At 42.7% G+C, this 25,401-nt stretch overlaps 1 protein-coding gene across 2 annotated transcripts in view; it reads left to right on the plus strand.

The window, feature by feature from the left end:
* The window catches only part of LOC310951255 (insulin-like growth factor 1 receptor), a gene marked incomplete at its 5' end in the record, with an annotated part of 43,778 nt that extends 19,254 nt beyond the window's left edge, over positions 1–24,524 (plus strand). Inside the window, 19 exons of one of the 2 annotated variants that reach the window (XM_083919398.1) lie at positions 9,057–9,360; positions 10,276–10,412; positions 10,996–11,140; positions 12,343–12,551; positions 12,771–12,897; positions 13,513–13,748; positions 15,213–15,380; positions 15,473–15,683; positions 16,698–17,002; positions 17,214–17,347; positions 18,170–18,329; positions 18,445–18,544; positions 20,249–20,319; positions 20,428–20,657; positions 20,776–20,883; positions 21,644–21,806; positions 22,384–22,513; positions 22,662–22,796; positions 23,758–24,524. In XM_083919398.1, the coding sequence (XP_083775524.1) occupies positions 9,057–9,360; positions 10,276–10,412; positions 10,996–11,140; positions 12,343–12,551; positions 12,771–12,897; positions 13,513–13,748; positions 15,213–15,380; positions 15,473–15,683; positions 16,698–17,002; positions 17,214–17,347; positions 18,170–18,329; positions 18,445–18,544; positions 20,249–20,319; positions 20,428–20,657; positions 20,776–20,883; positions 21,644–21,806; positions 22,384–22,513; positions 22,662–22,796; positions 23,758–24,265 (3,581 nt within the window). In that variant the 3' untranslated portion in view covers positions 24,266–24,524. The remainder of the gene's footprint in view (positions 1–9,056; positions 9,361–10,275; positions 10,413–10,995; positions 11,141–12,342; positions 12,552–12,770; positions 12,898–13,512; positions 13,749–15,212; positions 15,381–15,472; positions 15,684–16,697; positions 17,003–17,213; positions 17,348–18,169; positions 18,330–18,444; positions 18,545–20,248; positions 20,320–20,427; positions 20,658–20,775; positions 20,884–21,643; positions 21,807–22,383; positions 22,514–22,661; positions 22,797–23,757) is intronic. The other variant, XM_083919397.1, reaches the window with a different exon arrangement.
* Between the last annotated feature and the right edge of the window lie 877 nt (positions 24,525–25,401).

Consider the following 25,401-nt stretch of genomic DNA (forward strand, 5'->3'; position numbering starts at 1 on the left):
ATCCAAAAACAAGCTAATATGATAAAGAGGGACCCAGTCCAAGTGCGAATAAACCAGCGCCAGTTAGGTTGAGGTTCGGCTTTATGGTTTCTGTTGATATGGAAACCCTGGGCTCAGTGCCATGTCCTTTTCTCCTGAACAGAAACAGTGTGCTTTTTCATCAGAATTACTATAACATGGCCTTGTTTCTTTCAGACCAGTTACTTACATCATTACATTAACAATAAAGGAAATGTGTAAATACAGTGAAAGTGGTGAACTGTCTTTTGAATGATAAAAATCAGGTTATGTGTGTTTCCTGTCAAAATGTGTGTGAGCCCTAATCTTTGTCCCATCACAGATAGTGCTCAAGGGCTATTCAACCCGTCATCATTTGTAGCAGTCTTATTGATTAAGGCATAACCCTCAGAAGTGCTCTGATTGTGGCCATAATCCGTTATTTTTTTACAGCTCTCTTTTAGGGATGGGCCCGAGTGATCGATTCCTCGAGTAGTCCTTCAAATGAGCTCAATTGGTAAACAAGCCATAGAGAAGCCGGGAGAAGTTGTGTGACCTACATGATGGGGTTACTGTGCAAGACCCAGACGATGGGGAAAGCAGTGACGCTAGGGGCAGCAACGTCGAGGCACTAGACAACCTCTACGGAGGACTAATTCGAAAATGTGGATGTCAAAGAGCTAGAAGCTTATTTCAGTAAGCCATACATCCGTCCTCAGCAAAACCCACTGGAGTGGTGGAAGTCCAACAGGCACAAAAAACTGAGCTTTCTGGCAAAGCAGCATCTGCTGATACCTGCCACCTCTGTGCCAACAGAGCATGCGTTCTCCACGGAGGGACTGATTATTAACAGAATGTGAACGCAAATCTATTTATGTTTTTTTTAAGGAATGGATGCAATCCTTCAATTTTGGGATTAACTACCTGTGCCCATCCCTACTCTCTTTGCCCTTCTGGAACTGTAGCCATATGTGACATCAGTCATAATCTTAATTTATCTTGGAGCTGTAGGTATCAGCAAACGGCTAACATGATGGCTCCTCGTCAACCTAATCCACCCTTGTTATTGTCTGGCCTGTGTGGAGACTCTGGGGACCAAAGTATTTGATTTGTCTTGTCTTTTCCAGGTCAGTCAGTAAGGGGATGCCAGGAATTCCTTGTGTCTGTAGTTATCCTGTAGCGTCAGCTGATCTGACAGACGTTTGTTCCACAAGGATAAATGTTGGCTCTGTTTAGACTAGCTTAAACAGAATATTGTTTCATATGCTTTGCCTATGATTTTCTTTCAAACTGTTTTGTTTTTAATGGCTGCTGAGCCTTGTTTTCACCAAGTGTGGCAGCAACTTGCGTGCGTGCGTGCGTGCTTATGTCTGCCTGTGGACAGATTTTGTGACTGCAATAGCGTCCCAACTGTGTAAGATACAGTCATAAAAATGAACAGGTATGCAGTGTTGATCAAAATAAAAGGTCGAGTTTGAAAATAGTCCTTCTCTTCATCAAATCCTAATATCCTATTTTTTCCAAATTAGTTGAGCTCCTCTACAATCTTCCCAAGTGCCCCCCAGCAACTGCACTCATCCAGACCATAACGCACTACAGACCTGTATTATTGCTGTCACATGACTCAGCAAGCATCAAAATGAGATTTGGTCCACAGTCTCAGGAACTGCAGTCCATCTTGGTATAATGTTATGAGGTGGCAGGCAGTAGATTCTTCAGTCATGTGTGAACCAGCTTTCATCGAGAGAGTGAGCCAGATAGAGACACATGTCCAGCTTTTCATCACTTACAGGGAAGATGTTCTGAGAGCGCTTCACCTCTCTTAGTGGTTTTCCCTTTGAACAGTCTGTAATTATCAACAGGAAGCGTCCGACCACACATCTCCTGGGGGATCTCTCCTCACACTGGGAGGAGCGAAGCATTATGTTTGATATTCCCATCAGCGCAAACTACAGCTCTCTACCTGTACTGTACAGCTGGTGCTTAACGGTAAAAGTGCCTGTACTTGCTCAAGTGTCTGCCTTTGTGTTGAAATAAACTAGATAGCTGACTCATCTTAAAAGTGAAGTAAAGCCTGTTGGAATAGGAAAACCTTTTTATTCATCATTAAAGGGAAATTTCTTTACTTTTCAACCTGGACCCTATTTCCCCATGTATTTCAACTGCACCTGCGCACAGACAGTATACATCAACTTAAAGTATTTGTTTTTCTCGCTCAGATTGTTATTAAGTATTTTTTTTGAAAGTTTTTGGCATATAAACAATTTTTTGTATTTATTTATTTTTTGGGTAGAAACTGCTACTGTATTCCCTTACGGTCAACTGCTAACTTGCTAAATCAGGGGAGCTATGATTTTTGGTTGTTGATGTTGTTAATTTCTCCCTAACTTCAGATCACACTTCTGCTGGAACATGTCCGGTTGTGTAGTGTTTGGTTTTAAACCCTTCATTTGTGATTTGAAAATACTGCCACATTCCCTCACAGTCCACTGTTAACTACATGTAGCAACGTGCTAACGCCAAACAAATCTGTGTAAGTGGTTGCTTATTTGTTAATCTTTCCCGAATTTCAGATCACACTCCTGCTGAACATGCCTGCTGTGTAATGTTTGGGTCAGGAGACTTTATTGGTGATTTTTGATAGCAGAAAATCCCAGGATATACTGCATTGCAGTCAGTCTTCTGCAGTAGCACAGAGACTGAAGAACCCATAGTGCTGACCATTATAAAATTGAAAATGAGTTTAATAAGTCCCTTTCATTTAATTGGGACAGGACCCAATGAAAATGTCTCTATGACTCATCTAATTGGGATCTTTGCACCAGCCAATGAAAACTATACCTCCTCTGTCCTGTTTCCAATCATTGTTACTGTCCAAACGGTGCACAGGTTTTAGGGGAAATTTCCAAATAATTTGTGGAACAGTGTGCCGTTTCATCAATGAGTGTTGTGAGAATATTCTCAAGAGAACTGGAGAAGATTACATAAGTAAAAGAATTCCTGTAACTGGTTTTGTTATTATGTTTGATTGTTTGTGGATTTTGGCATCCCACACACAAACATGGCTGTTAGGGTTGATGCTGTGCTCACTTTTTGTCGTTGTCTATATCACTCAAAGCACTTTGTGAGCAGCCTGGTTGTCAGACTGACTGGCGGGTTGTCATGTCTGTGGCTGTCTAATGCATTTAACCAGCTGAACTGGCTGGCTGGTTGTGATGTCTGGTATCTGCTGGGAGGCTTCAGAGGTGAACAGGACAGTGCTGGTCAGCCATGAAGAGCTGTGAATGGACTGAATGAGCGGGGATCTTTGTTCTACTGACAAATTAAACCACACACACACACACACACACACACACACACACACACACACACTGACTGACTGCTTTTCTGAATGACTGATTCACTGTCTGAACCGACACATTGACAGACTCCTTGGCTGTAACAGAACATGCTTTGTAGGAGACTGGAAACACAGCTGTATTGTTGTTTTTTCTGTCCATCATCAACTTCTTGTTCACTCTGAGGAGACCGTACTGGCACTTTTTATTTCCCGATTCTAGAGGTGGGTATATGCCTGGTACAGGTCCCCAGTCATAGAGATGATTTTGTTTTGTTGTTTTGATTTTTCTACTTGTGTATTGAATAGTTGTCTCTATATATTGTTATTTGTAATGTTCTGTTTGTTTGTTTGTTGCCTGCCTAAGGACTACAGATGTAAATTGCCATTCTTGCTAACTCCGGCATGATTACACTTATTTAAATAATATTTTTATGCCGATGTTCATTAACAAGCTCTGTCCCTATTAATTAAATATATAAAATAAGGAAGAACTTGCCAAAATAAAGGAGAAAAACAAAGCGAGCATGCATTTGTTAGTGGACCTTGTAAGCTTCGCTAAACGCAGCCTAAACCAGTTGGTTTCATCCCATTTGAGTTCAGGCTGAGAATCAAAGCTGCAGTGCTCATACAGTGAATGAGGCTGAATGATGATGAATGAAACGGTGCAGATCAATATTCTTTTGCCCGCTGGTCAGTAGTAACACAGTAATGTGTTCAATGCGTGTCTTTTTTTTGTGATGAGTGGTTAGATAATTCATTTTCAACATGATAATGTTTAAAATAGAACTCTGCTTTTTTGAAAGTACTTCAAGACAGTGAGTGGGAGAATCAACAGGGACGACACCAACATATCTGCTGCACTGTGTTTCTGTCACGCTGTTGGATCTCAGGGCCTTCTTGTTTTGGTGGTCACTGTCTATCCCATTCACGTTGCCCAGTTCCTGCAATGACAGACACGTCATACATAAGGATTATTTGATTATTCTGAATGGATGGTTGTATGGAGATTTTAGTTTCTGCATTCACAAATCATACAGTATTGACATTCCAACATCACCGACACATTTAATTTAGAATAAATCCTGTAATAAAAGTTAAACTATTTTTGACTTTTATTTAAGGTGAAAAGGGTTATGTTAAATATCAATTTAAAAATACATAAGCCAGATTTGATAAATGATGTTGATGTTTAGAACATATTGGAGAATTACCTTCATTGTCATTTTGAGACTTAATGACACAGCCCTGCCATGTTGGGTCGGGTATTTACAAAAACCAAATCATACAGGAAGTCGAGGGAGCCCCCAGGGCTCTTTTCCTGGCAGTCTTTGTCACCAGGGATACACAATTAATGGAAAAAAAACATCACAATCCCAATATTGACAACAGCCATTTCCATCTAACATCCTGATCAAATCAAGTTATTTATAAAGCCCGGGTTTGAACTTGCAATACCACAAGAATGGAATAGACGCAATGTTATTTCCTTTATTATATTATTATTCTTATTCATCAGAGCAAATCTTTACTATTTTGCTCCACCTCCTGTACTCTTAAGTAAAAAACTTGTGCTGTATTTACCTTCAAACTCTAATCATAATATTCAAGAGAAAGTGGGCATCCAATTTGTGTTAGTACTGTAAAAATCATGGACCATGTACAAAGGTTCAGTGATTCTAAAGTTATTTGCTTAAGTCTTAAAATAGAGATCTGTGTGGGTTTTTATTTGAACTAAAACATGTATGTCAGTGGATCTGTTCAGTGGTCTTTGACACGGCAAAGACTAAGGTTATTAATCTGATTGAGAAGATGCCAAATTTCATTTGTCCCAATAATATAACGTGGGTTGAATTTACACTAACACTGATGGATTTCCAGTCAGGACTGTTGGAACTGAAGCCAATACAGATCTCTATCTGTGTTTTTGAATCAACTCTGCTGTCATCAGTCTAGACATCTGCCTTTGCCTGTAATTGTTGTGCTGTGCTGCTGAGTAGTACACACTGCTAAAGCCTGGAGCGTCAACACAGCAACTGTGTGTCTGTGTGGGACATCCTGTTCCTATCACCCCGAGGATGGGGGCTGAAAATGAGGATTAACAGTTAGAAAGGCCTCTTAGAAAGAGAGAGAGAGAAAGACATCAGTCCACCTGCTACTTTCATTGTTTAACCGGCCAGCAAGATATTTAGAATCATATCTGACTCTTAACTCCTATTTGGTTCTAGCTGCTACGATAAATGAGTTCAGGAGCAGCATTTTTCCGCTCTTTGGCAGGTGACTGGTGTGAGTTTCACAGCCGGCCTTCCTGCTGGGCTGGTATTCCTGTATCATCTTTTTGACCCACAGAGGCCAGAGTGCTGCGTAATGACAGAACGGACTACCTTACTTACAGTAACTTTCTGTCTAGGAAGTAACAACCCATGTAGACCGATGTATTCATAACGTTATTGAAAATCAAATGTACCAAAAATGAGTAGAACAAAAAATAGGAAGCACAACCAAATGGTCACAACCTGTGCCAACCACACTTATTACATAGCTTCACTAGATTAGGCTATTCATCGATTTGTTGCTTCTTTTGGACAATATTTTCAATTCCTAAGCAACTGCACATTCTATTTTTTTGGACATAATTTGTGTCATTTTACAAACTGATTTATTGTCTGAGATTAGGCAACACACTGACATCACTAGAAGGGAGTCCAGTAGAGAAAGTTACATGAACAATAAGAGAAACAGACAATCTGCTCTAAGTTTCCTCAGTTTTTACAGTGGTCTGGGTGAATACTCGATTCTGACTGCGTGTTCTATAACAGGAATAATGATGGGAGGCCAGAACTGTTACCATGGTCAATTGCCAAAGAATATATATATTTTTAAAGACCCTTTATTTACATTTTCATGCATTTTGCAATCAAAAACCTTTTTTCCAAAAACAATAACTCAAATTTCCATGGTAACAGCTGAGGGTTTGACTAATACCTGGAACAATCATTCCTATCCCATAAGGTTCTTGTGCAATGGAAACATTGTTCACTGCTTCAGAAAACAGGGCGGACCTTAGGTTCAAATTGGTGTGTTTTGTAGTCTGTTCAGCTCATAGAAGTCCGGCTATGGGCCAGAAGCTCCACCAACTCTGTGTGCATGCTGCTTTCAAAAAGTTGTGACCCGTTAAAATGTTTTTGTAGTTCCCTCCTCGTCTACCACTCCCTCCCCGTCTCCATCTTTACACCCCTGTCTTCTCCACCGCATTTCCCCCTTCTGTAGTTAATTCTCTTCCTCTTCCTTCCTGTACACTTCCTCCGTCTCCTCCAACAGTACCTCTCCATATCCTCCCCTTGTGCTGCAGCTCTGCATCAACCTGTCTCTGGAAGTGTAGTAAAAAACAGTAAAAGCTGGGATCCATTATGTTGCAGATGTTCAGAGGAATGCCGATGTGCACTGTATGTTGATCCACTGGTCAGTGAGTTGTGTTTAAGTGGCCACAGACACAAACAGCCCCAGCCTTAGCCAAAACTTCAGGCGCAGATTATCTCCTTCCTCTCTCTCTCAGCTTCCTCTGTCTGTCAGCCTCAGGCTGTACATTATCAAACTGCAAAATTACACCTTTCCAACACAGCTCCCATCACCCCATCACAGAGGTCAGAGGGCGAGATGGAGTCGGGGGGGTGGCAGGGGCTCGGAGCAGGAAAAGAACATTCTGTGCCAGAGACACGCAGCGCTGGTTCCCTCCTGCTGAGCACAAACAGGCTGCTGAATGGTTGGTGGGACCACACAGTCTGAAGGTTCTGATTGGCTTCTGTGTCAGTCAGGGGGCGTGCTGGAAGGTCATCTCATGGGCACTGCCTGCCAGTTTGTCATATCGGACAATCCAACATCATGCATTCATCTTTCACTCAAAGGGGAGTTGAAAAATGAACTTAGTTATCAGAGTGCTTAACACGCCTGGCAGCACATAGACACTTTTTAATTTCTGTTTTGCATTGCAGAAAGGGATTTCCTTAGCAGGTGTGCTGCAGATCAATGCATTCTGTATTCATATATTTGGTCAGAAATGTAGAGTAAGGGTTGGTTGTAAAATTGTAGCGGTGCTTTTTTAATTGTAGCATTTTCGCCAAAAGAACACTTCCTTAAACACTGAGCTCCAAGTTGAAGGAGAAAAAAAAAATCATTGATTGGAAGCTCTCTGTTGTGTTTCAGGCCCTGGGAATGACTTCCTATTCCAATTTGACATCTGTTTTTTGGAGGCTTTTAATTCAAAGAGCCTTATACTCAGTATCCAGCTCTTTTAGCATCACTTACCCCTTTTTAAGTACAGCAGTACAACGAGTTCAAGTTGCAGACATCCTGACTAAACCATTGATTCTGGAGTCATGGTGGACACATCACTGAAATATAAATAAGAGGAAGAGCAATAGGCATCTCCTCCGGCCGGGTGTCTTCAGTTTGTTTGACAGAGACGCTGGAGGCAACATGTTGAAGCATGCTTCAGTGTTTTATTATCACTCCATTTCCCATAAGTTCACTTTGTTTGGTCCCTGTTTAAACACAGCCCTGGCTAACCCAAGTGGATGACATTATCAAAATGAGTTTTTATTTCGTTCTCTTCTTTTGTTCATGCCTTACAGGACATGTACCACCGCACACACAAATAATTTCAAGCAGTAATTCCAAGTGTCTCCATAGCAATTAGTGTTTGTTTCTGTGGCAGACAGTCCAGGTGCCTTTGAAGGTCTCAAACAGCTTCTGTCTCTGTTTGTACTGGCATGTCGAGCCAGTGAGCTGCTGTCAATAAAATCGAGGTTTTAGGTTGATGCTGAACTTAAAGGTGATGACTAAGGTGTGTGTCAACTTGGTGAAATGAGCTGTTGTATTGTTTGGTTGCTCTCAGCCTCCATCATGCTTGATTTAAATGTCTATGTTGAAGAGACAAAGGACACTGCGAGGTGTGGCTCCTTTCTCTACTATACGTGGGTCAGTCCAGTGTTTTCCTTCTTCTCAATCAGTTTTTCCCTGTCATCAGTTACAATATCCTCTTATTTAGAGGGACACCACAGCAACTGAAGGAGTTATTTGTAGCAGTGCTCAGTGGAAAACCCGGAGTGGAGATGCTTTTGTTTCTGTGGATTTGGGATGAACCACTGGGCTGAACACCAGCCCACCCACTACACACACACACAGCTTTTATCTCTGCTTTAGTTAGCTGTGTTTAGACTTAAGAAACACAAACTTGTTGGTTGGATTCGAAGCCGCCTACACGCCTTCCTCATGGGTGTCTTATTTTAGTCTTTTACAAGCTGGGTTCAGAGAGATGATGTGTGCGTCTGCATGTGTGTTGTCAGGCACTCTCCACTAAATGCAAATCATTTGTTCAGGACTGTAGCCAGACATGCCAGAGGCTAATTCAAGCTGAAGGCCGACTGGTTTATTTGCTACATGCTGGCGTTCCATAACGTAGGGAAATGCCCCTTTGCCCTGGGGGGGCGGGGGGGTTAATGGTGACATTTGAAATTTTGCAGATGTACCACAAAATGTTGAAAACTTATTTTGTACAATTTGTGGAGGAGGAGTTGTCCCTTTATGAGTAACTGATCTAGTATTGGTCGGATGTCCTAATGTGTCGTGAAAAAAAGTCAAAATTTGTTTTCAACTGCATATTTATAATATGTCCTCTCTCTTTCTCTCTCTCTCTCTCCCTCTCCCTCCCTCCCCTCACCAGAGTGTCCAGAGAAGTGTGTAAGGCGAGCGTGCTCACCGGACGGCGAGTGCTGCCACCCTCAGTGTCTGGGCAGCTGCACAGCCCCTGGAAGTGACACACATTGTGCGGCATGTGCGCATTACTACCACCAAGGACGCTGCGTGGCCGACTGCCCACCCGGCACCTACAAGTTTGAAGGCTGGCGATGCATCAGCGCCGAGCTTTGCTCCAAAGTCCATCTGCCGGACTTCAACAGCTTCATCATCCACGGTGGAGAGTGCATGTCTGAATGCCCGCATGGGTACATGCAGACTGCACCCAACAGGTGAGCTGCAGTCCACCCTGATAGCTGAAATGGAGCCACTGGGTGGAGGTACTCTTATTGTTGGCCTGACATTGGTACCAATTCCACACCCTGCTATTAGTTTCCATTGTAACCTTTCATCAGAGCAAAAACTGAATCTGATACGACAGCTACAATAAACAGGGTTCCCACGGTCATGGAAAACCAGGAAAAGTCATGCAATCCAAAATCTCATTTTTTAGGACCAAGTCATTGAATTTTGTTGTTCCAGTAATCTTTTGTTAATAACACATAATGCCAAATGTATTTTTTTGCAGCAGTTGACATAAAGTAGCTCTAATATGCATCGATGTATGACAACATTTTCTTTAGTAGTATGTACTTTTGTCTTAAATTTTCTCTCTCCGCTCTGTTTCCGTCTCTATGAATAGAAGCTGAAAGGATGTTGTAAAAAATGCTTTGAAACTGTACATTTAATATTCCATAGCTTATAATGTCATGAAATATTATGTAGCATGTATGTAGGCTACATATGCTTATGTTGCATGTATGTCCAGAAATTAGTTTATAATCAAATACATTAAGACTACACTGACAAGACAGTGGGTTCTGTTCTCCGTCGTGCTTCTAATTCTTTAAAAAAAAAAAAAGTAGTGTGTTGATTTTGGCTGTAGTTTGAGGTATTTGAAGTGATTCACCCGATCACTTCAAATGCTTCAACCCGGCTTGAACCCAGCGGCCTAATCGGGCTCAGGAAGAGAATTGACATTCTAGTTGGAACGCTGAATAAATGGCACTTAGGGTAGCGTAGAGGCAACCATTCACCTTAATTTCATGTAGTCCTTTATTTTCTAGTTAAATCTCAGAATCTCTCCTACATCATTTAGCTGGTACTGCAAACATCTCCTGTCCCTCTCTCTGTCTGTCTGTCTGCAGTATGTTCTGTACAGCCTGTGATGGTCTGTGTGATAAAGTTTGTGAGGAGAAGGTCATTGACTCCGTGGATGCCGCTCAATCTCTCAAAGGCTGCACCGTTATCAAAGGCAACCTGCATATCAACATCCGCAGAGGCCGTAAGTACTGCAGTGTACCACAGCAACACTACAGTTAAAACTAACATATCTACCACCACTCTACCGTATCTCCAGGAAATTTCAAAAAGGTTGGTTAGTTCCATATTGTTAAACCATGACAGATAACACCAGTAGCCAAATGAGTCGTTGGACCCAGATTTCCCAGTGTGGAAAAGTCAACTGTTTCTCTGCGACACCTTTGGATTTGGGGTTTCAAAACAAGCAGCGTGGTGTTTCACTGAAAATTTCGGCTAACATAAATTATTCTACAAAGCAGAAGAGAGGCTTTTAATGTGTATAATTTGATGCCTGAAAAATCTTGAAAACATATAGCAGAATGAGGAAGAAGGCCCCAAAAGGAAGCTGGTGAGAAGGGAAAGGAGGGTAGAAGATGAACGCAAGGGATAGAAATAAGAAAGAGAAAAGGCAATTCAGGGATATAGCTGTATGAAATATGAAGGCAAGATTTACAATCCCAGCTGTCCAGAAACATGAATGTAGTTAAAGTAATTTAATTTAAACTGATAATGAAATAATAGGTAATAACAGTAGCGTGTCTGTGGGGATCTCTGTGTGTGTCCAGACAACATGGTGGCAGAGCTGGAGAGTTTCACAGGTTTGATCCAGAGGGTGACCGGTAATGTGCGGATCAGACATTCTCACACTCTGAGCTCCCTGGCCTTCCTCCGTAGCCTCAGATACATCGATGGAGAAGACCTTCTGGACGAGTAGGAGCACGCACAAACGCAAACATTTAACTCTATTGTCAATAGTCAAATATACAAACTAAACACTGGCTTTTGATGTTGCACTTTACTGCGAGGACAACATTTTTCCTTTTTTACTCTCTGTTTCCCTGTTGCTATGAGAGTTCCCTTAGTAACCAAGCGTAAGGGCACAGTCGGTCACACATGCAAATGCAGGAGAGTGACCACCGTTTAGACTCAGCAACAATCAACGTCTCATTCATCTTGGCCCATTGGGAAAACTATAGCCAAAGACAGCCAAGTGGGGTCAATCACACACACACTGCTTTGCTAATGGTTGAGGCTGTGCCCTCACTGGTCAAAGTTCACAACAATTGAATTTTGAATTTGCCTTGGAATCAGAAGCAAATGTCTCTAGCATAGGACAGAAGTAAACAGGAGGCGGATAAGAGCCGATATTTATTTCTCCTATGTGACCCTGACCAGGATAGAGAGAAAAAGGAAAGGATGTTTTGACTGTGAGGGTGCAGACTGGAAGGGCAGACTTGCTTGTTTTAGTTGGTAACTGTAACATCATTCCTGAAATAAACTGGAAAAGTAAATACTTACTTACTAAAACTTACTTAAGCTAACGGCAGATGTCCCCTTTCTTATAAGACCTTGAGTGCAGCATAACATCCAGTAGTCCAAGGAAAGATTCTCTCAGGGTCATGGAGAGGCCTTCACTCCCTCCTCTGTCTGTTTCTCCTTGAGTTCATAGGAATCTTACTGTCCCAAGGCCCTCATTCTTGAATGTCTGGGTGCTACGTAGTGGCTCATAAAATCTGCACCTCCTCACCTCTCCTATGTGAAGAAGCAGTTTTATCCTACTGTGTGAACACTCCACCTACTGTCAAACTGGTTTATTAAATCACCAGCTGAAATTCTAGAGTACTCTGCTGCTACCTTTCTTACAATTTGCACAGCCCCCCCCCCCCCCCCCATATAGGAAAAGACTAGCAGGTATATCTGAGTTTTCACTTCTATATACACTTTCTTTTACGACTCATTGTGCGGTTTTTCCATTATGCACTGAAAATAAGCCATTGTCATTGATGTAAAAGTTGGCCTTGAGTTCGACATGAATCACAATACATACACAGAAACATTTCACATTGAAGGTAGAATCAAGAGGCACATTGTTGACTATCATTCATTCATCCTCTCTTCTTTCTGCTCACTAGCATGTACGCCTTCTTGGCAGTTGACAACCAGCAGCTTCAGTATCTTTGGGACTGGAAGCAGCACAACCTCACCATCAAGGCAGGAAAGCTGTTCTTCAGAGCCAACCCAAAGCTCTGCATGTCCGAGATCCGCAAGATGTGGGAGAAGACGGGCATAAAGGGGCGCTTTGATGAGAGCGATTTCCGAAACAACGGCGACAGAGCCAGCTGTAAGGGCTCCATGCTTCAGTCTGAAAACCTCAAGAATTTAAATTGCTATGTCCAGTACATGTACAGGAGTTACTTTAGTTTACAACAGTTTAGTTTCCAGCCCCCCCCCCCCCAGCCCGATGTTGTTTTGCACCACATTTCCGTAGTCACTGCACTGCTCTGTCTACAAGACTTATGATTTGAACTCTTCCCTCACTCCCTCATTCCTGTCTATGTAGGTGAAAGTACAATCCTGACGTTTAAGTCCAACAGCACCAGCAGTACAAGGATCAAACTGACCTGGCAGCGCTACCGTCCCCCCGATTACAGAGACCTCATCAGCTTTATTGTCTACTACAAGGAGGCGTAAGTTTTTCTGAGTCGCCCCAGTCGCTTGCTTGCTTGTTCCTTCCTTTGGCTGATTGTAGCAGTGATGGGAACTTGATTCATCGACCTTTCAATGGACTTCAGGGATCTATTGGAACCTCACTATTCACTTGATTAACACGACTTTAATTGTATGTATTTATTGTATTGAACAACAAATAAATCTAATTAATTAATAGCCAAGTTTTCATCTAAATTTAGGCCAAATTTCAAGCAAATTTGCAGAAAATTGGTGGTGTTGGTGTTGCTTATTATCCAGTCAGGTTTTATTGCAGAAGAGGAAGTGGGCGCAAAGACATGATGTAATTAAAAGAGCACCTTAACAAATTTTTTTGTGCTATTTCATATTTTTTCCTTTCCGACGTTTCAACCAAGGGTTTCTTATGCAAACTGAAAATGTGCATAAAAACAGGTAGACAGAAACACACTCCGTATTTTCTAATGCTGTTTAGTAGTTAATGGACATACTTATATAATACATTACAATACATGGGAAAATACAAAAATTCTCAATCTCTTCAGTAATATATGAATCCAACTGTAATTAACATAGCCAAAAAGGCAATACTTAATAATTAACAATCTTCTATGCAGGCCATTCCAGAACATCACAGAGTATGAGGGTCAGGATGGCTGTGGCTCCAACAGCTGGACCATGGTAGATGTGGAGCTGAGGCCGGACAAGGACTCAGACCCCGGAGTTCTGCTGTCCGGTCTGAAGCCCTGGACGCAGTACGCTGTCTTCGTGAAGGCCATCACACTCATGGTGGAGGACAAACACCTGCCGAGCGCGAAGAGCAAAGTGGTCTACATCCGCACGAGCCCTTCAGGTAAATGTTTTTTCATCAATTACTTTGGTTACAACCCATCAGTTGTTAAGTTCAAGGTCAAAGGTCGCAGCCTGCATTCTCACAGAAGATATTAGAAACTTTACTGGGACTCTGGAATGATAGCAAATAACGGAGGTGAGTGAGACTGATATCGCCGCCTAAGCTAGGTCTATGATAGCCAGCCATGAAGGAGAGTGTGATACATTTACATTTAAGTGACTGTAGTACTGTACACAGAAAAATACACACAGTCCGTATTCAGAAACTGACTTTAAACGAGCCGTCAGGACTTCTGTACGTTTGTGATGTCACAACTATACTATATATAGGTATAAAGTGCTGACAGTATGAGAAAAATATTGTGTTTTTTTACCATTAAAGTATGTGAACAAGTTCTAGTAGAAGCCCAAAATACAAGTTTGAACCTGAAAATGAGCATTATATGTCCCCTTTTATGTGGATGGACAGCCGAAGGGCAGTAGTGGAATTTCTTTTTTGTGCTTTTTTTGCATGTCTATTCATTTAGTTTATACCCGGTATTTCTTCTCAGTTGCAGATAAAGATTGTACTACACTTATATTATTAGTGTATAGTGTGTATAGTGTATATTATTAATTATCATACTATTTGTAGGAATAGATTCCCATGGTGGATGTGTATTGTTTCCGACCGCTGTTATTCAAACATTTCCAATAACTCCAAACAGTTGTTAAGAGATATTTTACCCATTTTATCCAGGTTTGTGTCATGGCATTGTGTTTAGATAAACGGTGTTTGGCTGTCTCTGTAGCGAGACGTAGTAGTTAATGGAAATGTTTGAATGGCTTGAGTGAGAAACAATACCCACTCACTGAGGGAATCTTATTCTACAACTGACACAATCTATTGGGGGGGAAAAACATAGTGGATTCAGTGACTTCCTGTTGTTGTTTTAATGTTGACAAAACTAACAAATCGTACTCATAAAATATGACTGCAGATTTATTCAAAGCCCCATTCGAAAACCTCATTAGAAGCTTTGAATGTCAAGAAATGACAAATCACTTGTTTCATGATCTCACTGGACAGCTACTGACGGCTAAATGCTCCGTCCATGTTGCTGCTTGTTTGTCAAATAGATGTGGGATTGTTTCTTGATGACAGCGCGTTAGCATTTCTGGATGCGATCCAAACATACTGTAAGGAGATCGAGAGTAGGACTGTTTTTGTAAACACAGCTGCAACTCAAAGAGATGGAGAAAATTTGATGTACAAAAACTACTGCATGATATAATTAGATGAAATGGGAGATTGCTTTAAATCAATCCAGCTGCACTGTAAAGAAGTATCTGTGATGAGAATCACATCTGCAACTGGCAGACTGTTCATCTCAGCGTGAAGGAAAAAGCAAGGAAACTAGGTTTACTGTATCTCGTAGCCAATAACACTGAGATCAGAATAATTAATTCTTTGTTTCTCTTTCAGCGCCCTCCATGCCTCTGGATGTGCGAGCGTACTCAAACTCATCTACACAGTTGGTGGTGCGTTGGTCGCCCCCTATCTCACCAAATGGAAACCAAACTTACTACCTGGTCAGGTGGCAGCAACAAGCCGAAGATCGAGAGCTGTATCAGCACAATTACTGCTCTAAAGGTACACACACGCAACTTATGTACTCAACTCTACTACTAGTCATGTTACAGAGTGCATCCGCCATGAAACGCAGCTTATGCTTCCTCCTCCAGAGCTGAAGATCCCCATAAGAATGGCTGCCATAGGTGTGGGAGACCAGGAGGAGGACACCAAGCCCACCAAGCCAGATGGGCCAGACGGGCCAGACAAAGGCCCCTGTTGCCCCTGCCCCAAATCAGTTGAGGACTTGGAGGCCGAAGCTGCTGACGCCTCCTACAGAAAAGTCTTTGAAAACTTTCTGCACAACTCCATTTTTACACCAAGGTAAAAGACTCATTATCATTGCTTTATTATATGGCACCAATGTTTGATTAACTTCAGAGCAGATCAGTTACTGTCTTCAGTTGTTGGCCATTATAAAGTTATGCTTAGTCGTTAAAAAACACTGACCACCTTAAAGAGCTTATTTTTTTTGCCTCTTTTCTAAATCACGTTTTGGCTTCTGTATGATTTAGGGAGTCTGTCTTTCACTACAGACATCTGCATCACATTATTTTTGTCTCTACACACAAACGCACACATGCAGAGCTTGGTCCAGTTGACATGAATTAGTTCTCAGTATGTTTTGCAGATGCAGAAGAGAGGGATGGATGTGTTTTCTTTTATGGATAATCATCGGGTGTCATCGCATTTCCTGCATTTCATTTCAGCTGAGCTCAGACCCTGACTCTGCTTATGTGACATAGAGAGACTTCTCCACATGTGGTGGAACTGTTTGAAACAGTTGGAGAAGGAATTTATTGCTCATGTAGTTATTTACTCTGAAAAGAGAAATATAGTTCAAGCTAAATGACCCCAGATGAAACTAAACCTGGCACACATGGCAAACACGTCTTTTCTACTGAGGTAAAAAAAAAAAAAACTAACTTATTTCCCCATTTAACCAAAAGTCATGAAATTGGATACACATGCTTAAGTAACAGCGTGGTAAACAGTAATTCCTTTAAGAATGTGCCTAACAGGTTGCCTAACATTTTGATGCCAAGTGCCAATGAAAACAACCAAATTACTCAGACTGAAGGTTGAGTCAATAAGAATTCCCAACAGCTCTGGGATCAGTAGTTGAACCCAGAAGGCTGAAACAAAAGAATTACCTTCTTGTGGCAGTCATATATTGCGCGTCATCCGCTTCTACACAAAAACGTAGCATTTTCATTTTACCTTTACCATATTTTGTTTCCACACTCATCTTAAAACTCTCCTCTGTCTCCGCCATCCAACCCTCCCTCCTATCCCTTTTGTATCTCCATTCTACCATGCTCTCCCTCTCACCTCCAGGCCACCAGATCGTCGGCGTAGAGATCTCTTTGGCATAGCCAACTCCACTCTCCTCCGCCGCAACCGGCTGCACATCAACAGCAGCACCGTCCCACCTCTCCAAGCCGCTGGTAACAGCAGCAACGCGGACGTGGAGCCAGCCGACAGGGAGTTTGAGTTTGTGGAGCAAGAGGTGACGGAGCGTGAGCTGCAGATCACCGGCCTGCAGCCGTTCACAGTTTACCGCATCGACATTCACGCCTGCAACAGACAGGTCCAACGCTGCAGCGCCGCAGAGTTTGTCTTCTCCCGAACCAAGCCTGCAGGTTAGAGAAGGAAGGATCTGTACATGCTAACTCAGATGTTTGACTAGCACTGTAGTGTAATGTCTTCCAAGTATATATTTCTGCTGGAACACTAAAGGTAGCTGGTGAATGTTAGGATGTACCAACTGCTGGAGACACAAAGCTGTTGGGGAAATCAAACCCCTGACCTCTGTATTCACCATGCTAACCTATTCTCTGCGCACGTCTGCAGAAAAGGCTGACGACATACCCGGCCCCGTGAGCTGGGAGGGACATGAGGACTGGGTGTTTCTGCGCTGGCCGGAGCCTCCCCACCCCAACGGACTCATTCTCATGTATGAGATCAAGTTTAAACTAGCTGCTGAGGTAAGACAACTTCTGTACATCTACCTGCCACCTCGAGGGAATAGGTTACAGTCATTCCCCAGCTGCACTAACGTAGAGAGCGCAGATGCATAAGACCCGGAAATGCTGACCAATCAGATCGGGCTTTTATGAGAGGGGATCTTAAAGAAACAGACGCTAAAAGAAAGTGTTTCAGACACAGGGTGAATACAGGTATATTCTGACCGTACAAGAAAAAGATGTATTTTGGGTTTCTACTAGAACAAAAACACAAATATGAACCTGAAAAATGAGCATGATATGGGACCTTTAAAACATAACGTAATAGTCTGACAGTAGTGCAAGGTACGTTCAGAAACACAAAATATATTATAGACTTAGTACATGCTCATTTTAAAGAATCATTTTTGGTCATAAACTTTAAAAAAAATAAAAAAAAGACATTTCACACAGAATATTGACCCAGTAAACGGGAGTGAAGTATCAGAAACACAACCATGAAACAAAAGAAGCCACAATTTTTTAAGTGACAACAATTGGTCCACTGACCCAGTGACCTGACACCAGCCCTAGTTATTCATCATGATGGAGGAGGAGTCCAGCTCTGAAAATCCTGTCCTGACTTCTTATTGTAGAAGTAGAGTGGGGATTTCTGGCACAAATCCTTCCAAGTGCATGGAGGAGGTGCGACGGTCTGACTATTTAGTTGTTCTACATACCAAGTGTCGCAGCAGTTTTGTCCTTTTCTGTCCAAATTTTGTTTTGGTTTTGCATTTCTAAAATTCAGTCTATAATAGCTTTCTTTTTTGCGTGTGTGCTTGTCCTTGGATGTGTTTGTGTCAGACCGAGAAGCACGAATGTGTCTCTGGTCAGATGTATCAGGCCCAGCATGGCGTTCGGCTGTCCAACCTCAGTCCAGGAAACTACTCAGTCAGAGTTAGAGCCACATCGCTTGCTGGCAACGGCTCCTGGACACACGCTCTGGACCTCTATGTGGCTGAACGTAAGAGCACACAGTCATGTGACTGCAACACACAAACCTTTGTTTCTGTTTTTGAACAGCACACAAATAATGATGACTGTAAACATTGATGTAATCAAAGTGTTTGACTCAACAGGATATGAAAACGCCCTCTACGCTATGATCTTCATTCCTATTTTCATCATCTCCATCATCTGCGTTGTAGTCGCAATGCTGGTGGTCCTCAGCAGGAAAAGGTGTGTGTGTGTGTGTGTGTGTGTGTGTGTGTGTGTGTGTAGGTGTGTGTGTGTGTGTGTGTGTGTGTGTGTGTGTGTGTGTGTGTGTGTGTGTGTGTGTGTGTGTGTGTGTGTGTGTGTGTGTGTGTGTGTGTGTGTGTGTGTGTGTGTGTGTGTGTGTGTGTGTGTGTGTGTGTGTGTGTGTGTGTGTGTGTGTGTGTGTGTGTGTGTGTGTGTGTGTGTGTGTGTGTGTGTGTGTGTGTGTGTGTGTGTGATCACACACACAGTGCCAATCACAGTGCAAATAGAATTTGCACTGTGATTGGCACCATAACTTAAGTTGACAAAAAAAAATCATAAACCAAACTGAAGATGACGAAATATCATGCAGTTCTGTGATTTTTCTTTTTTTGTAATTTGAAGTAATGAAGTCATGCAAGTAATTAACAACTGTGACCATGCTGGAAAAGTTATTGCTCTGCTTATTTTTTTTAAAAATCTTAAAGGTCCCTTATTGTAAAAACTGAGATTTCCAAGTGTTTTTGGCTGGTCTGCGGGCCAGAGCAATAAACGCTTAACTCACTGTCAATGAGTCACAAAGTGAGTGACGACACCCATTCGTTATTTGAGGTGGAGCTCACCCATTGGGCGTTGGCATGGGGCCCTTTTTAAAATGAACTGGTGTTCCATTTCTTTGGAAAAGATATGCAGTTTTTGTTGTTGCTGCCACTACCGCTTTAACCGTTTGAATGTACAGGCTTTGACCAACATGGACAGAGTATACGCAGATTAACAGACCACTCTGAAAAAAGATAGCAGTTGCAGCAAATTTTCACTTGCCCTATTGGGAACAACTGAAAAAAGACGTTGAGAGTAAAAGCTCAGAGTAAAAACTATGTGGACACTTATTCAGAGCAACAATTTGTTGAAAATAGTATGACTATTGTAACATTTAAAAGATTAAAGCAGTCAAAGATAGCTTAACCATGCTATGTAATATGCTACTTCAGTTAACATTTAATATCCGGAAATTCACGTTATATACACCACTGCTTATTATCCCTGTAACAATATGGCCAAAATGAAGCACACTGACCACACACAGTCCAGCCATATACTACGTTTCTACTGTAGTATACACACAGTCCATATACACACAGTCCAATACACACAGTCCATATTCAGAAACTGTGTCCTTAAACAAGCCGTCAGGACTTCTGTATTTGTGATGTCACAACTACAGCATATAGATAGAAGGTGCTGCTACAGTGCTGTTATAGTCATCCCCCGGGTGCAGTGATGGTGCAGAGACACAGAGAGCGCAGATGCAGAAGACCCAGAAATGCTGACCGATCAGAGCAGACTGGGCTTCTCCTTTTGTGGGAGGGGGTCTTAAAGAGACAGGAACTAAAACTGAGTGGTTTTGACAGAGGGTGAATACAGGTATATTCAAGCAGGTAGCATGAGAAATGTATTTATTTATTTTTTAAATATACCCAAAATACAAATATGAAACTGAAAATGAGTATAACATGGTGCTTTTAAATCAATGTTTTAAGGAGGCTTTCAGAAATGCTTCATTATTGCATTTTGCCAATATTCTTTGGAAGCTGAAATTGTGATCTACATGATTATAGACCAAGCACATCCCAAAAGCGTGCGTGCCAGAAGTTATGTGCAAGTGTTTAGGTGTGTCTGTAAACACTTTGTTTTCGTTTCGGTCAGGAACAGCGACCGGCTCGGTAATGGTGTCCTTTACGCCTCAGTCAACCCAGAGTACTTCAGCGCTGCAGAGAGTGAGTGCTGTTTATGTGGGAAATATGATGGGCAGTTTTGTCTTTGTTGTCAGAATAACAGAAAACTTCAGTGCATGGTCTTTATTAACGCGTGATCTTTCTGTGCAGTGTACGTGCCAGACGAGTGGGAGGTGGCCCGGGAGAAGATCGTCCTGAGCCGTGAGCTCGGCCAGGGGTCCTTTGGCATGGTGTACGAGGGCTTGGCAAAGGGCGTGGTCAAAGATGAACCAGAGACACGCGTCGCCATCAAGACTGTCAATGAGTCGGCCAGCATGAGGGAGAGAATAGAGTTCCTGAATGAAGCCTCCGTCATGAAGGAGTTCAACTGTCACCATGTGGTATGTACACACAAACACACACACATTAAGTTCATACAGAGCAGTGGTTGATTGTACAAGACAAAGGTGTCAGTCAATTGTTGTGTTATTGTAATGTGACGCGCTGTGTTTGGTGCAGGTTCGTCTCCTGGGAGTGGTTTCTCAGGGCCAACCCACCCTGGTGATCATGGAGCTGATGACGCGAGGAGACCTGAAGAGTTACTTACGCTCCCTGCGACCTAAAGAGGTACTGACTGACTTCTAACCTGCATTGGCTCCTTCCCACCAGGTCCCTGTTCTGGTTTGAGTAGGTTTGATTGTTGTTGATTGGACACACATTTTAGGGTGAATCTCCATTTATGAAGTTTAATAAGGAAAATAAGTGTTAAAAGCGTCTTTCGTTGAGAGTTTGTGAGATATTTTGTAGTGAACTTGCGGCTTGAACACATCTGCCAGCTGGGTCACCGCTGCCACACACACACCGAATAGATCTGCAATCGCTGGTTGCTGGGCTGACGGTGGCCAGTTGGAAAATGTTGACATATTGCCCAACCCAAATAGAAATAACCCTTTTCTTTTACGTATGCTGGTTTTAGATGAGTACTTGTGTGTATATATATATATATATATATATATATGTATCAGGTATATAGTATACACAACAAAATGAAAATAGATACCCCCCAATAAAGAAACAACCCTAAAAAGGAAAGATTCAATTTAAACTTTGATGTTATGATGGGGATTTACCATTTGAACACTTGAATTTATTAATTATATTTACAGCGTAATTACAGACTGTATATACTTGGGTTGCAACAGTCAGTTACTGCAAATTGGAGTAAGTTTATAAACTGAAGATAAAATATTTCAGTACATATTTTTATGCTTACATGATTAATTGTGCTTCATCTTGCCCACGATGTCATTAGTTGTGTGCACAGTATAAGCGAACTGATAACCTGTGGCTTCTGAAAACGTACTCACTCCCGTCTCTCCGTCTCCAGCAACAGTGGTCGAGTCTGTCTCTCCCTCCTCTGAAGAAGATGCTTCAGATGGCCGGGCAGATCGCTGACGGCATGGCTTACCTCAACGCTAACAAGTTTGTCCACAGAGATCTGGCAGCCAGGAACTGCATGGTGGCTGAGGACTTCACTGTTAAGATAGGAGGTAAAGAACTGTAAGGAGGTCAGGGGAGAGCGGTGGAGCAGAGGTGGGAGGCAGTTGCAAGCATTAGTACTCAACATACTTCATCGAGTTACTGGGTGGCCAAATCATCAGGGTATCTTTAATCTCAGTCAAGGGAACCATCTAGTGCAGCTCTGTCAACAGGTTTTTATCCCCAGATCCAGATCTGAGCTCTTCAGTGGAAATGTGAAGCAACAAAACACATTTATTCCTTCTCAGAGGATAGGATCCAACCCATTTCGAATGTGTAACCTCATTGAGTGTGAAAAGGTCTAGGGCCATTATGGTTACAATCGTGTGCCAGGAGTTGTAAACGTCTGTAATAGCAGTATAGAGTGATCTCTACAGGATTATGGTTACTGTAGTAATATGTCCACGTTTATAATAGCAATAAAGAGCGCCCTCCTGTGGAATATGGCTCCACATAACAGGACAACAATAACAACACCCAGCCAGAACAGTTCGAAGCATCATTATCAAATGCTGTGGATTTTTTGAACATGCTCTCAATGCTTCTCTTCCTCCCTTTGCGTGCGTGTGTGTGTTTGTGTGTGTTTAGACTTTGGCATGACCAGAGACATCTATGAGACAGATTACTACCGCAAAGGTGGTAAAGGTTTACTCCCTGTCCGCTGGATGTCACCTGAGTCTCTGAAGGACGGAGTCTTCACCACCAACTCTGATGTCTGGTGAGCAGGCGAACAAAAACACACACACACATGGTGGCTTTGTTTTCTAGGGTTTACTCCTTCCAAAGAATATGTTCAGAGTATGGTAGTGATAATGGAAGACACACTGATTGAACCCTCTCACTCATCCCTCCCTCCCTCTGTGTAGGTCGTTCGGGGTTGTACTGTGGGAAATCTCCACCCTGTCAGAACAGCCCTACCAAGGTCTGTCCAATGAGCAGGTGCTCCGCTTCGTCATGGAGGGAGGGCTGCTGGAGAAACCACAGAACTGTCCGGACATGTTGTAAGACACACATACGATCTGCAGATTTCACACATTTCAGCGTACAAGCCCATGTCTTCCTGTTTGCCAAGTTTCCTCCACTTGGCTTGTTAAATCCTAAGTGACTCCTGTTTATTGACACAAGCAGTGAAGCAGTACTGCTGCCCCTTCAGCATATACTCATTGGGATTTCCATACCCAGCTGACCGCATTCGCGGCCTGTCTGTTTGTGCTGTTGTGTTCTCCACGATGTGTTTGTTCTTAAAGTGAAACAGCCCAAGTATAAATCCACATCAAAACAACATGGGAGACCAATTTTATCACCAACCACAAAACACTGAGGAAGCATTAGAGGATTCTGTTGGTTCTCTAACAGAAGTCATTTTAAAATAAGTTGTCCATAAACTTATTCTCAAACATAAAGACAAAATCAGGTCCATAATAATAACAGCGTGCTCTTGTACAGTATTTTTGTTGTAAGCACATATCCAGCCTTAAAGAAATAGTTTGATATGTTGGGAAATATGTTTTAGTCAAAGAATTAGATAAGAAGATTGATATCACTCTCAAGAGCTTAGCTTAGCACAAAGACTGAAAACGGCTTGTCTAGCCCAGTCCAAACGCAACTTGATCTACCCCTCTAAGGTTCATTAACTAACATGTTATATCTTGTTAGTTTAATCTACAATGAAACAAACATACCACCCTTGTGCGTCAGGCTTGATGTAGAGCCCTGGAGAAAGCTGCATCAGCTCTGTGCTTCATAAACAAGAAGTAGGGGGCTTCACATACGGCCGTTTTAGCAACAGAAAGCAAACATTTGCCAAAAGTAAATATTGGCATGTCGTTAGGAAGGCACAGTTCCTCTGGATAGAGTAATTACTACGGGAGGACATGTTGTTGATGCAGACTGAGCTAACCTGTGCGTGTGTGTGTGTGTGTGTGTGTGTGTGTGTGTGTGTGTGTGTGTGTGTGTGTGCAGGTTCGAGCTGATGCGAATGTGTTGGCAGTTCAATCCCAAGATGCGTCCATCCTTCGTGGAGATCATCAGCAGCCTGGTGGATGAGCTGGAGCCGTCTTTCAGAGAGGGCAGCTTCTTCTACAGCGCCGACAACAAGCCGGTCGACGCTCCACAGCCGCACCACCTGGACAAGATGGACAGCATGGAGGACGTTCCTCTTGAGCCCCCTTCTTCCACGCAGCCACATCAAACCCCTGTCCCCCAACAGACCCCACCCTCCCCGAGTTCAGAGGCTCCGCCCGCCCCCTCGTTAGCCCCCAGCTCCCCCTCCTCTCCCTGTACGTCGACCACTGCCATGGACAAGCAGCCCTCCGGCCAGCAGGCTGCCAATGGGCTGTCAGGGACGGGCCTTGCGGCAGGGTCAGGGACGGCGCATCCGTCTCTGGACGAACTGCCGCCATACGCACACATGAACGGAGGACGCAAAAACGAACGCGCCATGCCCCTCCCACAGTCCTCTGCCTGCTGATTAGACAGAGACACCCACCAGACTGCAAACCCCGCCACCTGATGTCTCAGTGGTTGGGATCTTTTTTTTTTTCTTTTTTTCTTCAATCACATACAGCAAAAACCATTTCCACAAGGTGGGAGTGGCTACTCAGTGAGAAGCAAAGACTCACAGGAAGTTGGAATAAACTGTCACTATGTCCATGCTCTGCTGTACCTCCACACACCTGTTTCATATTGTTCTAGTTTTGGTTTCTACCAGCTGGCTGTCAGATGTGACACTGCCCTTGCTGCTGAGTGGGAAGACCAAAAAGTAACGGTAAAAGAAAGAAAAAAAAGAATTTGGGGGAGATCTCCCTCTCTCTTTATGGCTGAACTTATTTTATAAATTGTTGTTTGTTACTTTTTTACATGTATTTTCAAAATGGGAAAACAAAATAAGAATGCCTTTATAAATGACTGGCGTTTTGGATGCTGTGGAGCGGGCATTATGGTGAAACTGTTAAGCATATCTAATGAAGAAGCACTTCAGAGAGGTCAGCGTCTCGGTCAGTCGTTCAGTCATTGCTCTGCAGGCTGGACGTCAGCGTAATGCCCGGGTCAACAGCCGATCCGCCGAAACAAACAGCCGGAGGGAGAATGGTCAAATCTGCCAAATTTGTTGCCAAAATTGTACTTTTTCTCAAATTATCTCTTCTGCAGTCTTGCCCTGTGATTCTCCAACACACCGGATTGAAAAGAAAATCACTTTGATCTGCAACCACTTCCTTTTTTAAATCTGCGATCAAAGGGATATTACTTTCCCTCTACAGTCCTACACTCCTCCTCTACTGCTGTTTGCCATCTACAGCTACTGGACCTTGGTTACATCTGAAATTGAGCCGCATCCTCTCACAAAGTGCTGTTCTGTTACGGTTTAAACACCGAATCTAATCAATAAAGAAGTCTTTGAAGCAAGGACTGCGGAGGGAAGTGCATAAAGAGGAAACGAAATATGAACACTAGATCTGGAGCGCCTCTTGATGTGGGTTTGCGCCGAGTTCAGAGGCGTCCTTGTTGTATACAAACAGGTATTTTTTTAGACGAGTCATTAGTCTCCAACATTTACAACATCTACGTGGGCAGAGCATTTATGTAAGCGCCACTTGTTTGTGTCAC

Source organism: Echiichthys vipera (genome assembly GCF_963691815.1).
Source record: "Echiichthys vipera genome assembly, chromosome: 1".
Lineage (NCBI taxonomy): Eukaryota > Metazoa > Chordata > Actinopteri > Perciformes > Trachinidae > Echiichthys > Echiichthys vipera.